The sequence below is a fragment of the Camelus dromedarius genome, chromosome 16, assembly GCF_036321535.1.
Source record: "Camelus dromedarius isolate mCamDro1 chromosome 16, mCamDro1.pat, whole genome shotgun sequence".
Classification (NCBI taxonomy): Eukaryota; Metazoa; Chordata; class Mammalia; order Artiodactyla; family Camelidae; genus Camelus; species Camelus dromedarius.
In genome coordinates, this window is record NC_087451.1 from 55,961,814 (window position 1) to 55,975,887 (window position 14,074).

A 14,074-nucleotide genomic window follows, 5' to 3' on the forward strand; every position below is an offset into this window, starting at 1 on the left:
TAGGGTTATTTGAGTAGTACTTGTTAAGTGCTTATCAGAATGGGGTGAATGCTGTTGAATTTGGAATCCAGTTTTAACAAAAATCCACCCATTCACTTTCTACTTATTTTTATTTCTTGCAGTTACCCTTGGTTTCTTGCTCTTAATTCTGTCTGTAACATGACTGAGAAATGTGCAAAGTGGGCTTGCTCATTGTGAACTTGTATGATGGAAATGTTTCTAGGGTTTTATTGAATGGTTGTGAACAGCTGATTCATTAATGGGTTTTTAACATCCTTGCTTGGAAAGTGTTGCCACTCCACCTACATTAGGCAAGGCTTCTGGCTGGGGTGAAAATACACCAGACAAAAACCCCATTGTCTCTTATGTGACTTTCTTTGTCCTAGAGGAACTGATTTTTCTCTTTCTGCTGAACATTTATGTTCCATCTCTGATACTGTTAGATTCCTTTTTAATTTGAACTGTGGGATCAGAAGAATTCCAGTAGGGTGAACATCTGAAACTTTTTCCTCTTGAAGACACACACAACAGCCTTCTCTTTGGATTATCTGGAGACAGAGTAGGTAGAGCTAATAATGGTCTTTCAGAGAAATGTCTCTTTTACCTGTCTTTCTGTATATTGGGAAGAGTTTTAATAGGATATTAAAGAATTGAACATGTATTTAAGAAAGGAGAGATAATTTTCTTATTGACATCCCCAATTCCTATTTATATGACTGATTCTTACAAGGGGAAACTAAGGCCCTTGAGACTTTGCTGAGGGATGCAACCTACTTAAAAAACTTTCAAGGTCAGTTTTTTTATTTTTCCTGTGGGATTTTGTTGGGTACTTCGGTACAAAAACTGTAATTTTACTCTGTAATCAAAGCTGAGATCAAAGAAAAGTGCTGTTACCTGAGGTTTCTCAGCATGAAAGTGGATGGCATTAAGACTGAGATTTAAAATAAATTTTTTTCTTTTTAAAGTAACTTGTGATTGAAACCTGAATTTTGTTAACAGCAGAATGCCATCTGAATAAAGGCCTCACATTGTTGTGGTAACTAGGATACCTCTTAGATCACTTTAAATATTTGAAAAAAGCAGCAACTAAATTGGATTCTTCATTTATCAAATGTAAAAGACAGTAGTCAGTGTCTTCATCCTCAGCAAGTTTTCTGCTTCTAAAATGTAGGAATATTTGGAAATTGAATAGAAAAATAGGTTTCGTCTTTTGAGGAACAGAAGAAAGCTCTTTTTGAAAGTGCATTGCTTGAATTTTATGGAGACTTACCTTTGAATTCTGTGATAAATTTGACATCAAGAAGACTTGAAATAATACTCTCTGATCTTTATTTCAAAGAAACTGACTCCTGAGGATATGAAAAGCTTATTATATCATGGTTTTTAAGATGGAAGGGCTTAAGAAGGGAATGAGAATTACTGTGTTGCTAAACTAGAGAGAACCTCAGAATATTTCTGAAATCAAGGACTGGGAAGAACACAGATGGTAAGACTTGTAGTTCTAATTTAATCGATCAGAAAGGAAATGCTTACTGAATTTTATGATGAATGTGTTTTTTTTCTTTTTTTAGTTTAATCTCAGGTTTAACTTCAGAAATGTTAGATTCTTAAAATTGCAATATACAGTGCTTCCAGAAGGCCTGAATTTGTCCTTTGATTACTTTGTCTTTTTATCATAAAACTTCATGAACTGTTTTTGGTTCATTTGTTCTTAACTCAAAGCAGACCCTCTGCACTGGATTAGTGCTCGTAGTATCAATCCTAAATTAGTATGAATAAAGCTTCTTTGGGGAATCTTCAGGGAAAGGAAAGTTGTATTAATTAAAATTTATATAAATTGATCTGCACTTGGAAAACATACAGAGGTCTGTTTGTAGTCTATCACTGAGATAGGAATTTGGAACCAGTTGAGTTTTCATTTGGGGAAAAATAGTAGAAAGTTGCTAAATCCAACCAACTTCAGTGGAGATTTTTTCATAGTGATTAATGAAGTAGAAGGAGATCAGGAAACCTGAGTTTGGGTCCTAACTGTGCGCGTTACTCTTGAGTGGTCTTGGGGGTCACTCCTGGAGCTTCAGGGTCTTCACCTGTAAAATGGAAGAGATCCTGCTCTGCTGTAGTGTGTCATCCTGTACTCACGGTCACTGATAGGAGGGTGTCTTGCCTGCAGTCTTTCTGGAGGCAGAGAAAGATCAAGAGCCCCTGCTGATAGTCAGCTCGAAAATCAGTCACTTGGTGAAAGCGATTTTTTTTTTTGGTGGGTCTGTTTTGAAATTGGAGTTTGAATTGAGCCTATTCTAAGAAGGCATCTTTGACTGGGGAATGGTCTTTTGCAGTGGGTGACTTAAAAAACAGATTTGCCTTGCTGGAGAATTACTGCTTTGCGTATTCAGTGACATTCATTGTCAGGCATAAGCTTGTCCCTTTAGGTCATTTCTTACTCTGTCGTGTGTAGATTGGATCAACTGTGGATATGGAAAGAATATGGACTTGCCTGAATCTCTTTTCCAGGTCATTCTAGGAGACCATTTCAACCGTGACAAGGGCCAAAGTAGGCAGAACTGAAAACCCAGAAAAGGCAGGAACTGAGATGACTGGAGTTAGTTGTAAATGTTTGTTTCTGAATAGACGATTATTTTTTCTGTTGTTTGCTGCTAGCTTTCTTTAAGAATGCTGTGGGGAGAGAGAGGAGAGAAGATTAAAAAAAAAAAAAGAATGCTGTGGGGACTTGAGTGAAACGGTCATAGTGAAGCCAGAGAATTCACATAGAAGGATGTTTTTTCATCTTCTCTATGTGTTCTTTTATTTTAAACCCCTGCCTCTGGTGATAGATGTTCTGCTTATGAGGGTTTACTATTTTGATCAATTTTTCAAGCCTAGTATGTTAGATCCCTGACAAATAAAAGACTAGACTTAGCTCTGAAACCAGAAGCGGGAAGTTCTTTCCCTTAGAGGGGAGTCAGCTGCTCGTTCCTTGAAGTGAGTTCAGACACCATTCCCCATGGGAACCACCTTGCCACTCTGCTGTCCAGTTCTTTGTCTGTGGTTGCAGCAAAAAGCTTTGCTGGGCAGCCAGCCCGTAGTGGCATTATACTGGAAGGAGTTTGGATTTTGAAGACATTCACAGTCATGTTTTTGATAATTCTGCTCGCCTACAAAGATTCATGGTTTTACAGAACCTTTGGAATGTTTGCCCTTTCCTGTCATCTTTCCCAGGGCATTGAGAGAAGTGTTTAAGTGGTTACTTCTGTATTCACAGAGAGATTTTGGTCACTCCTGTAAAGAGCTCAGAATCGAACCTCTGCAGTTACTTTGGCCTTAGTTTTTGGGGATTCAAGAAGTGGAATTTCAAAAAAGAAGTGGGATTTCCTTGGTGTGACTTTTTGGAGGTAGTTACTGTTCTTGAGTTTTGGTTTTCTCTTTGTCGCCTACTTTAATGTCTTAGGGTAAGAGTTCTTGGCATTAGTCTCATATATAAAATCAGGATCACTTACAGACTATAATAAGGAGAGAGCTGTATAGTTTTTGAGCGTTAAGTGTTAAGCCACTGAGAAGTAGCTAAATTCTCACATGGTATTTATGCTCTGATCACATTCCAGGATATGACTATACCAAGGGTTGGTAAACTTTGGCCCATGAGTCAGATCTGGTCCAATGACTCAATAGTTTTTACATTTTAAAAATATTGTAAAAATAAGAGAATGAGAAGACAAGTTGCAGGCTGGGCGAAGATACTTGCAAAAGATACATCTAATAGACGACTGTTACCTAAAACATACAAAGAACTCTTAAAACTCAACAATGAGAAAACAAACAGCCTGATTAAAAACTGGGCAAAAGACCTGAACAGACACCTCACCAAAGAAGATACACATATGGCAAGTAAGCATTTGAAGATTCCAACATCATATGCCAGCTGGAAATTGCAAATTAAAACAACAGGATCCTACCTACCACACATCTATCAGAAAGACCAAAATCCAAAACGCTGGCAGTAGGAACTCTCATTTACTGCTGATGAGAATGCTGAATGGAATAGCCGCCTTGGAAGATATTTTGGCAGTTTATTACAAAACACACCTTTACGGTGTGATCCAGCAGTCATGCTCCTTGATATTTACCCAAATGAGTGGAAAACATATGTCCTCACAGAAACCTGCGAAAGGATGTTTATATCAGTGTTATTCATAATTGCTAAGACTTGGAAGCATCCAACATGTCCTTCAGTAGATGAATGGGTAAACCAAACGTGGTACATCTGGACAGTGGAATGTTACTCATTGCTAAAAAGAAATGAGCTATCATGCCATGAAAAGACATGGAGGAAACTTAAATGCATGTTACTAAGTGAAAGAAGCTAGAATGAGAAGGGTATAATATACTGCCTGATTTCAACTATATAATGAGAGGAAAAGGCAAAAGTATGGAGACACTAAAAAGCTCAGTGGTACAGATACTAACTACTATAGATAAAATAGATAATAACACATTTCTGGTGTACAGCACAGGGAACTATATTCAATGTCTTATAGTAATCTGTAATGAAAAAGAATGTGAAAATGAATATATGTATGTATATGTATGACTGAAACATTATGCTGTACACCAGAAATTGACACAACATTGTAAACTGTACTTCAACTGAAAAAACAGAAAGCTCAGTGGTTACCAGGGGTTCTGGGGCAGGAGGGATGAGTAGGCATAGTGTAAGAATTTTTAGGACAGTGAAACTATTCCGTACGATACTGCAGTGGTGGATAGTTGTCATTATACATGTGTCCAAACACATGCAATAAACAACACAAGGAGTGGACCCTAACATAAATAATGGACTTTGGGTGATAAAGAGGTGTCAGTGTAAGTTCATCAGTTGTAATAAATGTACCACTGCAGGATGTAGATGGTGTGGGACACTGTATGTGTGAGGACAAGGTTTATAGGGGAACTCTGTACTTTCTGCTCCATTTTTCTGTGAACCTCATAACTGCTGTAAAAAAATAAAGTTTAAAAGAGCGTCAAAACACAACAAAACAAAAGAATAAGGTGCCACAGAGACCATATGTGGTCTACAAAACCTAAAATATTTTTTATCTGGCCTTTTACAGAAAAGGTTTACTAAGCCTTGGCCTATATCACAGTTCAGCTAGGAGGGGAGGTACCCAGTTTCTCTCTGATATCAGACCCCGTCCCATAGTTCTCCTGATCTCAGTGTCTCTCGTGGCAGAGTTCTTCTCATGAATTTATTTGTTTCATTTTCAGGTATATGAGTGACCTAAAGCTGCAGACTAAAACGGAGAGAGAGCAGTGTCAACTGCAAGCCAGGCAAGGATGCCAATTCCTCCTCCCCCTCCACCACCTCCCGGTCCTCCGCCACCTCCCACTTTTAATCAGGTAGGTAGCCCTTCCCCCCAGCTATCTCACAGCCTTTGTGAATACCTAGTGTACTCAAAGGCATGTGGTATAAGAGGATGGAGGATAAGTAAGTAAAGTCTATCTTCATCAACTAGTTCTCTGATTCCTGAGAAGTCCTCCTAGGACCATAATGTTTTGACTTTTTGTTTGTTTGTTTTTGTCCTGATTTAGTCTAAATGGGGATGTGGACAGGTGGCATCAGAGTAGGAACTATTTGTTCTATAAATCTCAGTGTATCCTTTCTCTGACATCCCTGAGAAAAGAGATGGCAATTCCTAGTGCTTGTTTCTTGCTACCATTTCATCTCCTCTTCTGCTCCAAAGCCAAGTCCATCAAGTCTAACCACCCCCTTCCCAATCAAGAAAGAAAGGAGTTAATGGAATTAGTAAGAAGACTAAAGTTTCAATAATGGGAAGGGGGAAAAAAGCAGTGTGGCTTCTGAACCAAGAAGGCAGCCACCTTTACTATATCTGGGTTGTGATACCTGGAGTCACATGAGAAAGAAGGAACCTGGGTACTTTAACTCATTTTTGTAAAATGTGACTTTAGAGAACAAACACCCCAGAGGGGTGTTTGTGTGTGTGTGTGTGTGCTTAACAGATGAGAAATTTTGCCCCAAAGGGGAAGAGTGACTTACCTAGCTAATTTGTTTGTTTCAAACTGAGACTAGAGTTCAGGTCTGCCAACCTCTAGGTTTTTTCCTGTAACTTTTGGTGTTTAGACATTTTGTTTTGAGGATATGTAGGAATCCCCCTTTAGATAAACTTGTATGTGGAAGTCCAAAATAAGTGAAGTAGATAAAAGCAGAGGTGCTCTTGATACAGTGGGGTTCAGGGACCCATAGTATATTCACGCATCTCTGTTGCCTCTTGCACGACTGCCCTGCATCATGCCATCTTAGTCATCCAGCAGTAGCCTTTTGTTGGGGGTTTCCTGTATGTCAGTACAATTTAGAAAAGCCACATAATTTTACTCTATACGTATATATTGTTTGATGCTTTTACAACAAGAATTTATTTATATAATTAAAAAAGAAGGAAAATGTGCAGATAAGCAAAAAGAAGCAAGTAAAAGTCATCTATAATACCATCACCCAGATATGAGACAGTTTCTGCCTTCAGGAGCTCCCAGTGGAATGAGTGAGACAGACAAGTCAACAGGCAAAACTTGTGCTACACAGAGATAAATGGGGCCACAAAGAAAGGCACCTCACTAGTGGTCGGAGGGAGAGGAGGCAGTCAGACAAGGCGTCTAGTGGGGAGATGAGCCTTGAGCTGAATCTTGAAGGATGAGTCGAGTTTAGCCAGAAAAAGAAGGGAGAGAAGAGGGCACTCGAAGTTGAATGTGGAAGGGTGCTGTTTGTGAGAAAGCACAGAGGTTTGGATTATTGCTTAAAGGTGGTATGGGAGCTGAGGCTGGGGGTATAGGCAAAGGGTTTGGATTTTTCTCACAGTGGTGATGGGGAGATGCTGAAGTCTCTTCATCAGGAGTAACATGATTGGTTTATATTAGAAAGATCACTCTTAACAGCGTGGACAGTGGATTGGGAGTTGAGACTAGAGACAGGGAGGTTGAGACTAAGAAGTCTTTTGCAATTGAAAATTGAGAGTCTGGACTAAAGCAGTGAGGGTGGAGAGTGGGCACAGGAGACACTGAGAAAGTAAAATCTAACAGTCTGATGACAGGGGGAAGAATGAGGAAGAGGAAGGAGATTTGAATGACTCTGGTTGGGTGACTGGTTGAATGATGGTGCTATTTAAAAGAGAAACGGGTTTGTGGAGGAGGGTATGAACTCAATTTTAGACATGTTTAGTTTTCTCTTTACCAAACTAATACGTTCAAGAAATGTATGAACTGTGTTAAGCAAAATGGAGCAGTTACCCATAATCCAGCCATTCATCACAGTTTTGTGTGCCCTTCTCTTCCCTCCCTCCCTCTGTATCTTTCTACTTTTCTCTTTTTTTTTCTAATACCTTTATTATGGTATGATACCTGGACAGTAAACTACACATATTTCAGAAATACAATTTGATGAATTTTGACAGATGTATATACCCATGAAACCACCACCACAATCCACAGATAGCTGACATTTCCATCACTCCCCAAGCAGTGCATATTTTGAATTCCTGATTTATCCCTTCCCACCTCCTTTACCCCCAGGTAACCATAAGTTTGTTCTCTATGTCTGTGAATCTGTTTCTCTTTGGTAGATAAGTTCATTTGTGTCCTTTTTTAAAAAAAAATTCCACATATAAGTGATATCATATGGTATTTTTATTTCTCTTTCTGACTTAACTTCACTTAGAATGACAATCTCTAGGTCCACCCATGTTGCTGCAGGTGGCATTGTTTTATTCTTTTTTATGGCTGAGTAGTAGTCCAGTGTGTGTGTGTGTGTGTGTGTGTGTGTGTGTGTACACACGTACACCACAACGTCTTTATCCAGTCATCTATCAGTGGACATTTGGATTGTTTCCATGTCTTGGCTATTGTAAATAGTGCTGTTATGAACATTGGGGTGCTTGTATCTTTTTGAATTATATTTTCCTCTGGATATATGCCCAGGAGTGGGGTTGCTGGATCATATGGTAAGTCTGTTTTTAGTTTTTTGAGGAATCTCCATGCTGTCCTCCACAGTGCTGCACCAGTTCTTTCTACTTTTCTTTAAAAGAAAAAGAGGTTGTGCTTTATATACATACTGATTTCTTATCTGCTCTTCTTACTCATTAATCCATCACGAATGACTTGTGATGTCATTAAAATAGTTAGTGATATCATTAAAGTTCTTTATTGTACTAAAAATGGAAAAAACTAGAGAATACCAATAAACATAGAAAATGTTGAACTACCTATAGTTAACCTTTGTTAACATTTTGTATGTTTTACATATTCATTGTAGGCACACTAGAAAATAATACAGACAAACATAAATAATTATTACCCAAAATTAACTTTTGCTAGCATCAGTGTATATCCTTCCAGAAATTTTCTATATGTGTGTATCTTTTTTTCTTCCAAATATAAGCCAGCTACTATTTATTGAGCTCTTACTATAGACCAGCCACTGGGCTGGGTTCTTCAAAAGTGTTATTTAATTCTCAAAAACTACCCTATGAGATAGAGTCTATTGTTATTCTTGTTCTACAGAAGAGAAGACTGGAATTACGCTGTGTGTATTGTTTTATAATATTTTTTTACTTGATGGTGTCAAACATTGACTTCCATGAAAGCTGTTTACTTCTACATTTTTAAGCACTTAACTGGCATCCATTGTATGGTTATACCATCGTTGTTCTTGGCTGAACTTTTAGATTACTTTCAGCTTTATGCTATTATAAACCAGTTTTTGCTATTATTATCGTCTTCGTGCATGTCTCTAATTATTTTCTTAAAGTCGGATCCTGGAAGTAGGAGTCTTGTGTTAGACCTTTGAAAGATCTTTAATACATAAATTACTTTCTAGAAAAATCATACCAATCTGTCTTACCCCAGGGAGTAGAAAAGAGTACCTGTTTTCCTGAATCCTTGTGCCCACTGCAGGATGGTTATATATTCTGTATGTTTTTGAACATCTTCAGTGTGCCAGGCACTGTGCAAGCCAGTGGTCCCTACCTTTATGAAGCTAGCAATCTCTCTTTGTAATTTGAACCTCACCAGTTTCATCTATAGATAATGATACTGTTTACACTGCTTTTTTAAAATTTATTATAGTTGAAATTTTTTTTTCATATTTGCTGGCTCTTTTGATGTCTCTTACACAATGTTGTTCGCATCTTTTGCTTATTATCCTGTTGATTTCTAAGTCGTTTTTATATGTTAATGCTCTAGAGATTTAGGACACTGCCTTTGTTTCTATCATATGTTACATTTGTCAAAGACAATTTTCCTTCCCATGTGTCATCTGCTTATTATATTCCTAAGTAAGTAATTCTTAGTAAGCAAGTATGTTAATCTTTTCCTGTATTTTGGTTGTCTTGCTTAAAAAGTCTTCCCTTACTTATTTTTTCCATATAGTACTTCTGTGATTTTATTATTTCTGTGATTTTATTTTTTTACACTTAAATTTTATAATTCAGCTAGAATTTGTTTGAGAGTAAAGTTATGAGGTAGGTATTTAACTTTATTATTTTTTTCTAAAAATTAACCAGTTGTTACACCTTGTATTTAATAATCTGTCTTTTCTGCCCTGGTGAAATACACTTTTACTGTTTCTTGTATAGAGCTAAGCCTGCTTATGGACTTTCTGTTTTGTTCCATTTATCTAGTCGTCTGTCCCTGTGCCCCTGTTGTAGCTGATCATAGGAACAGTTCATGATTTAAGTGAGATAAACACAGAGAACAAACTTTACCGTTACCAGAGGGTAAAAGGGGTGGGAAGGGATAAATCAGAAATTCGAAATTTGCACCTCTTGGGGGGTGATGGAAATGTTAGCTTGATTGTGGTGGTGGTTTCATAGGTGTATACATCAATCAAAATTTATCAGATTGTACATCTGAAATATGTGTAGTTTACGGTACAGGAATTATACCACAATAAAGGTGTTAAAAAAAAAGTTTAAGAGACAATGAAAGTAATGTGCTTAGCACAATGCCTGAGATATAGTAGCATATAGTAAAATAAATGTTTGCCTTGATGTTGATAATACACTTAGAGCATCAGACGTAGAAGCCTAACACATAGGTACTCAGTAGGTGTCAGTGCAGGCCTCCTATCAGAAGCTTCTGAAGAGGCGGGAGACCTATACCCTTTACAGGAGGTACCACACGAGAAAAAGTTCCAATAAGGATGATAATGGACATTGATGCTGTCGTTTGGCATGTGTATCTTCTTAGGTTAGACAGGCATCTCAGGGAATCCAGTTGACTTATGACATTCATCGTGAGCTTGTGATGAAGGGGACTGTTTAGGGTGAACTTACATTTCCCTCTTCAGGCAAACACTGAGCCGCCCAGGCTGAGTAGAGAGGAGCAGCGGGGTCGAGGTGCTCTCTTACAGGACATCTGCAAGGGGACCAAGCTGAAGAAGGTGACCAGCATTAATGATCGGAGCGCTCCCATCCTCGAGAGTGAGTCTGAGCTTCTCTCCTAGTGACCTGGGGACCCCAGAACTGACTTGGAGACTAGGCGGGGCTGTCACTTTTATTGTTGGATCCTGAGTGGGAGAGTTTTGTCTTGGGATGTTCTTTGGCTGTCTTCCCATCTCTTCATTGGAATACCTTCAGAATTTCTGTTTGACCTTTGAGAAGCCTTCTTAGGGTCTTAAGCCCCCCATCTCCTACTGTCACTAATGCTTTTAGGGCACATCCTTGGCTGCTCTGAGGAGACCACCACAGTCCTATAAACCACTCAGCTGAAGCCAACGATGATTTTGTAATTGCTACAAGTGTTCATTCTGGAGGGCCTCTGAGGGTTCTTCTCACACCTGGGTCCCTGAGCCATTAGCCTCCTCACCATGTGGGACTTGGAGAGGAGAGCCTGAAGAAGTCCGTTGAACATGTCTTTATCCTGGTTATCTGTCCGCCCTAAATAAAGGAAGGCTGGCTCCTCATTCCTTTTGTTCTCTCTGTCGTCACAGCACAGTTTCATCCCCAACCCCACGAAGCTGTGGAGCAGAGAGCCCATCTTTCTATTTCAGTGGAAAGATGAAAGCAGTATTGGTTTGTTTGCAAATTTAAGTCCAGATAGAGGAGGGGTTTCTCCTTGGGATTGACTTGGTCACCAGCTTCAGAGCACATGAAATGAAAATCCTAATGGTATGCTTTCCAGAACCCAAAGGAAGCAGTGGTGGTTATGGCTCTGGAGCAGCTGCCCTGCAGCCCAAGGGAGGTCTCTTCCAAGGAGGAGTGCCAAAGCTTCGCCCTGTGGGAGCCAAGGATGGTTCAGGTATCTGATAAGTACTTCCTTAGGCTATTCCCAAGAGCATTCATTTCTGCTGGGCCATCTGTGGTTGAGGAGTGTGGCAAAGGTGGGAGAGGGGAGGAGTGGGAGCAGGGGCAGAGTTACAGGGTGGAATAAAGCAAATCTGAGGGATTAAATAAAAATGCATTCAGCTTGTATTAGCAGTCTTTGTGACTGGGCCCAGAGCCCGGAACTGGGTTCAAACCCAGAACTGTACAGGGACCTCCCCTGCAGCTATGCAGGTTGCACTGAAGAGGCGGGGTGACGTGGAAATGCTGACCAATGTATGTGTAGTTCTGTTGACCAGTGCTGTCTGGTGTATTTGTAGAGAGCCTAGCTGGTAAGCCAGCCCTCCAAGTCCCCAGTTCTCGAGCTGCTGCCCCAAGACCTCCAGTGTCCACAGCCAGCGGACGCCCTCAAGATGATACAGACAACCGAGCCTCACTCCCAGAACTGCCCCGGATGCAGAGACCCTCCTTACCGGACCTCTCTCGGCCTAATACCACCAGCAGTACGGGCATGAAGCACAGCTCCTCGGCCCCTCCTCCACCTCCCCCAGGACGGCGTGCCAACGCCCCCCCTACACCTCTGCCTATGCACAGCAACAAAGCCCCGGCCTACAACAGAGAGAAACCCTTGCCGCCCACGCCAGGACAGAGGCTTCACCCTGGTCGAGAGGGACCTCCTGCTCCGCCCCCCGTCAAGCCACCTCCTTCCCCTGTGAATATCCGAACGGGACCAAGTAGCCAGTCTCTGGCTCCTCCTCCTCCGCCTTACCGCCAGCCTCCTGGGGTCCCCAATGGACCCTCCAGTCCCACTAACGAGTCAGCCCCTGAGCTGCCACAGAGACACAATTCTTTGCATAGGAAGACACCAGGGCCTGTCAGAGGCCTCGCGCCTCCCCCACCCACCTCAGCCTCCCCCTCTTTACAGAGTAATAGGCCACCTCCCCCAGCCCGAGACCCTCCCAGTCGGGGAGCAGGTAAGTGCTTTCTTTCCTATCATCCTGAGAGTTGAATTTATCTTTTCTCTTCATCCTTTCCCCCAAAGCTCTCCTTCAGTGATTGAACTGAAGAAGAATTCACTTTCTCATTCAACAGATTTTTATGTGTGTCAGACTGTTGTAAGGGAAACAGCAATATATACAAAAGATAAAAAATCCTTTTTTCCTGGACAATCAAGCAAATAGTAAAAAAAAAAAAATACACACACACACACACACACACAGTATATAAATGGTGTAGAGAAATACAAAGCAGAGAAGGGGATGGGATATACTGGGGTGGGGATGAGGTAATATTTTAAATTGCAGGGGTGAGGGTAGGGGTCGAGTCAGGGAAGGCCTTATGGATAAAGTGACAGTTTGGCAAAGACTAAAGAAAGTGAGGGAGTAAGCTAAGCAAGCCCTGAGGGCAGCAAACGCAAAGGCCCTGAGACCGGGGACAGCAAGGAGACCGCTGTGGCAGGACAAGAATGAGTGAGGGGCAGACTGGCAGGACATGGTGGTCAGAAAACTAGATTCCATGGGAGAACACTGCCGGGCTTTGTGAATACTTTGGGTTTTACTCTGTGTGAGATAGGGAGCCACTGTGGGCCTTGGAACTTGAAAGTAGCATTGATTTGCCTTTTGCAAAGGTTACTGGCTCCTCTGTTGAGAACAGACTTCAGAAGGACAGAGAGGCCAAAGGAGACCACTTAGGAGGCTAGTGCATTAAACTGGATAGATGGGTAGGATCATGGCAGGTGTGGTGGAAATTGGCGTTCAGTTTTGGATGTCAAGTTTGAGATGCTTGGTAGACATCCAAGAGGAAATAACGAATTGGTGATTGGCTATCAGACTCTGAAGTTCAGGAGAGGTCTGGGCTAGAGAGAGAAATTTGAAGGATATTGAGAACCATCGGTAGGGTGAGGTCACCTGGGGAGGGAGTGTGGATAGAGAAGAGGTGAGGCCTTCTTACCTGAGTGGTCAGTGATCAGAGTACTAAACAGGAAGCTGAGAAAGGGCCTCTAGTGAGGAAGAACGGAGGAACGCCAGGAGAGTGATGGAGAAACTCCAAGGTGGAGTGAATGTCAGCTGGGTCCTGTGCTGCTGGGTCAGGTAAGTTGAAGACTGAGAATGACATTGGTCTCTGAACATGGGAGTGATTTTGGGGACACTCCCCCAAACAAGATGGGAGCCTTTTGGGTAGTTTTAGTGGAGTGGTGGAGGAGGGAGGGTGAAGATGAGGGTTCAAGAATGCAGGAATAGGAGAAGAATTGGTGAAGATAACAGTATTTAAATATAGAAATCTCTTAGTTTGCTGTAAAGGGGGATGGGGGCTCAGGTACATGGAATAGTTGCTGGAGGAGGATGTGAAATTGAGGATTGCCCCCCCCCCCCCCGCCACGCACATGATGGGAGATATTTCAGCATCTGTTTGTATGCTGATGGAATGATCCAGTAGAGTGGGGGAAAACTGCCTGAGGAAAGTCACTGGGGAGGCAAGAAGGAATGGATTTTGATCCACAGGTCAGAGGTTGCCCTCAGATAAGAAAACAGGTAGTTCTTTCCTGGTGACAGGGGGGCAGGCAGGGCCTCTAGGCGTGGAAGCAGGTGGGTGGTGTGTGTGTGGTAGGAGCATGTGGAAGGTTTCTTCTGATTTTTTTTCCTTCAGTTTTCTTGGTGAAATTGAAAGCAAGGAGATATGCTGTGAATGAGGGGAAGGAAATAGAGATTTGAGGAGAGAGAGAAGAGGGCACTAAATGGTCATCTGGGAGCATG

The 14,074-nt window shown here is 41.3% G+C and overlaps 1 protein-coding gene across 3 annotated transcripts in view; it reads left to right on the plus strand.

Moving 5' to 3' along the window:
- WIPF2 (WAS/WASL interacting protein family member 2) overlaps positions 1–14,074 on the plus strand; it is a 40,244-nt gene that overhangs the window by 15,154 nt on the left and 11,016 nt on the right. For all 3 annotated transcript variants that reach the window (XM_031468158.2, XM_010991791.3, XM_064496055.1), the window contains exons 2-5: positions 5,260–5,391; positions 10,349–10,481; positions 11,182–11,298; positions 11,642–12,295. In XM_031468158.2, the coding sequence (XP_031324018.1) occupies positions 5,329–5,391; positions 10,349–10,481; positions 11,182–11,298; positions 11,642–12,295 (967 nt within the window). In that variant the 5' untranslated portion in view covers positions 5,260–5,328. The remainder of the gene's footprint in view (positions 1–5,259; positions 5,392–10,348; positions 10,482–11,181; positions 11,299–11,641; positions 12,296–14,074) is intronic.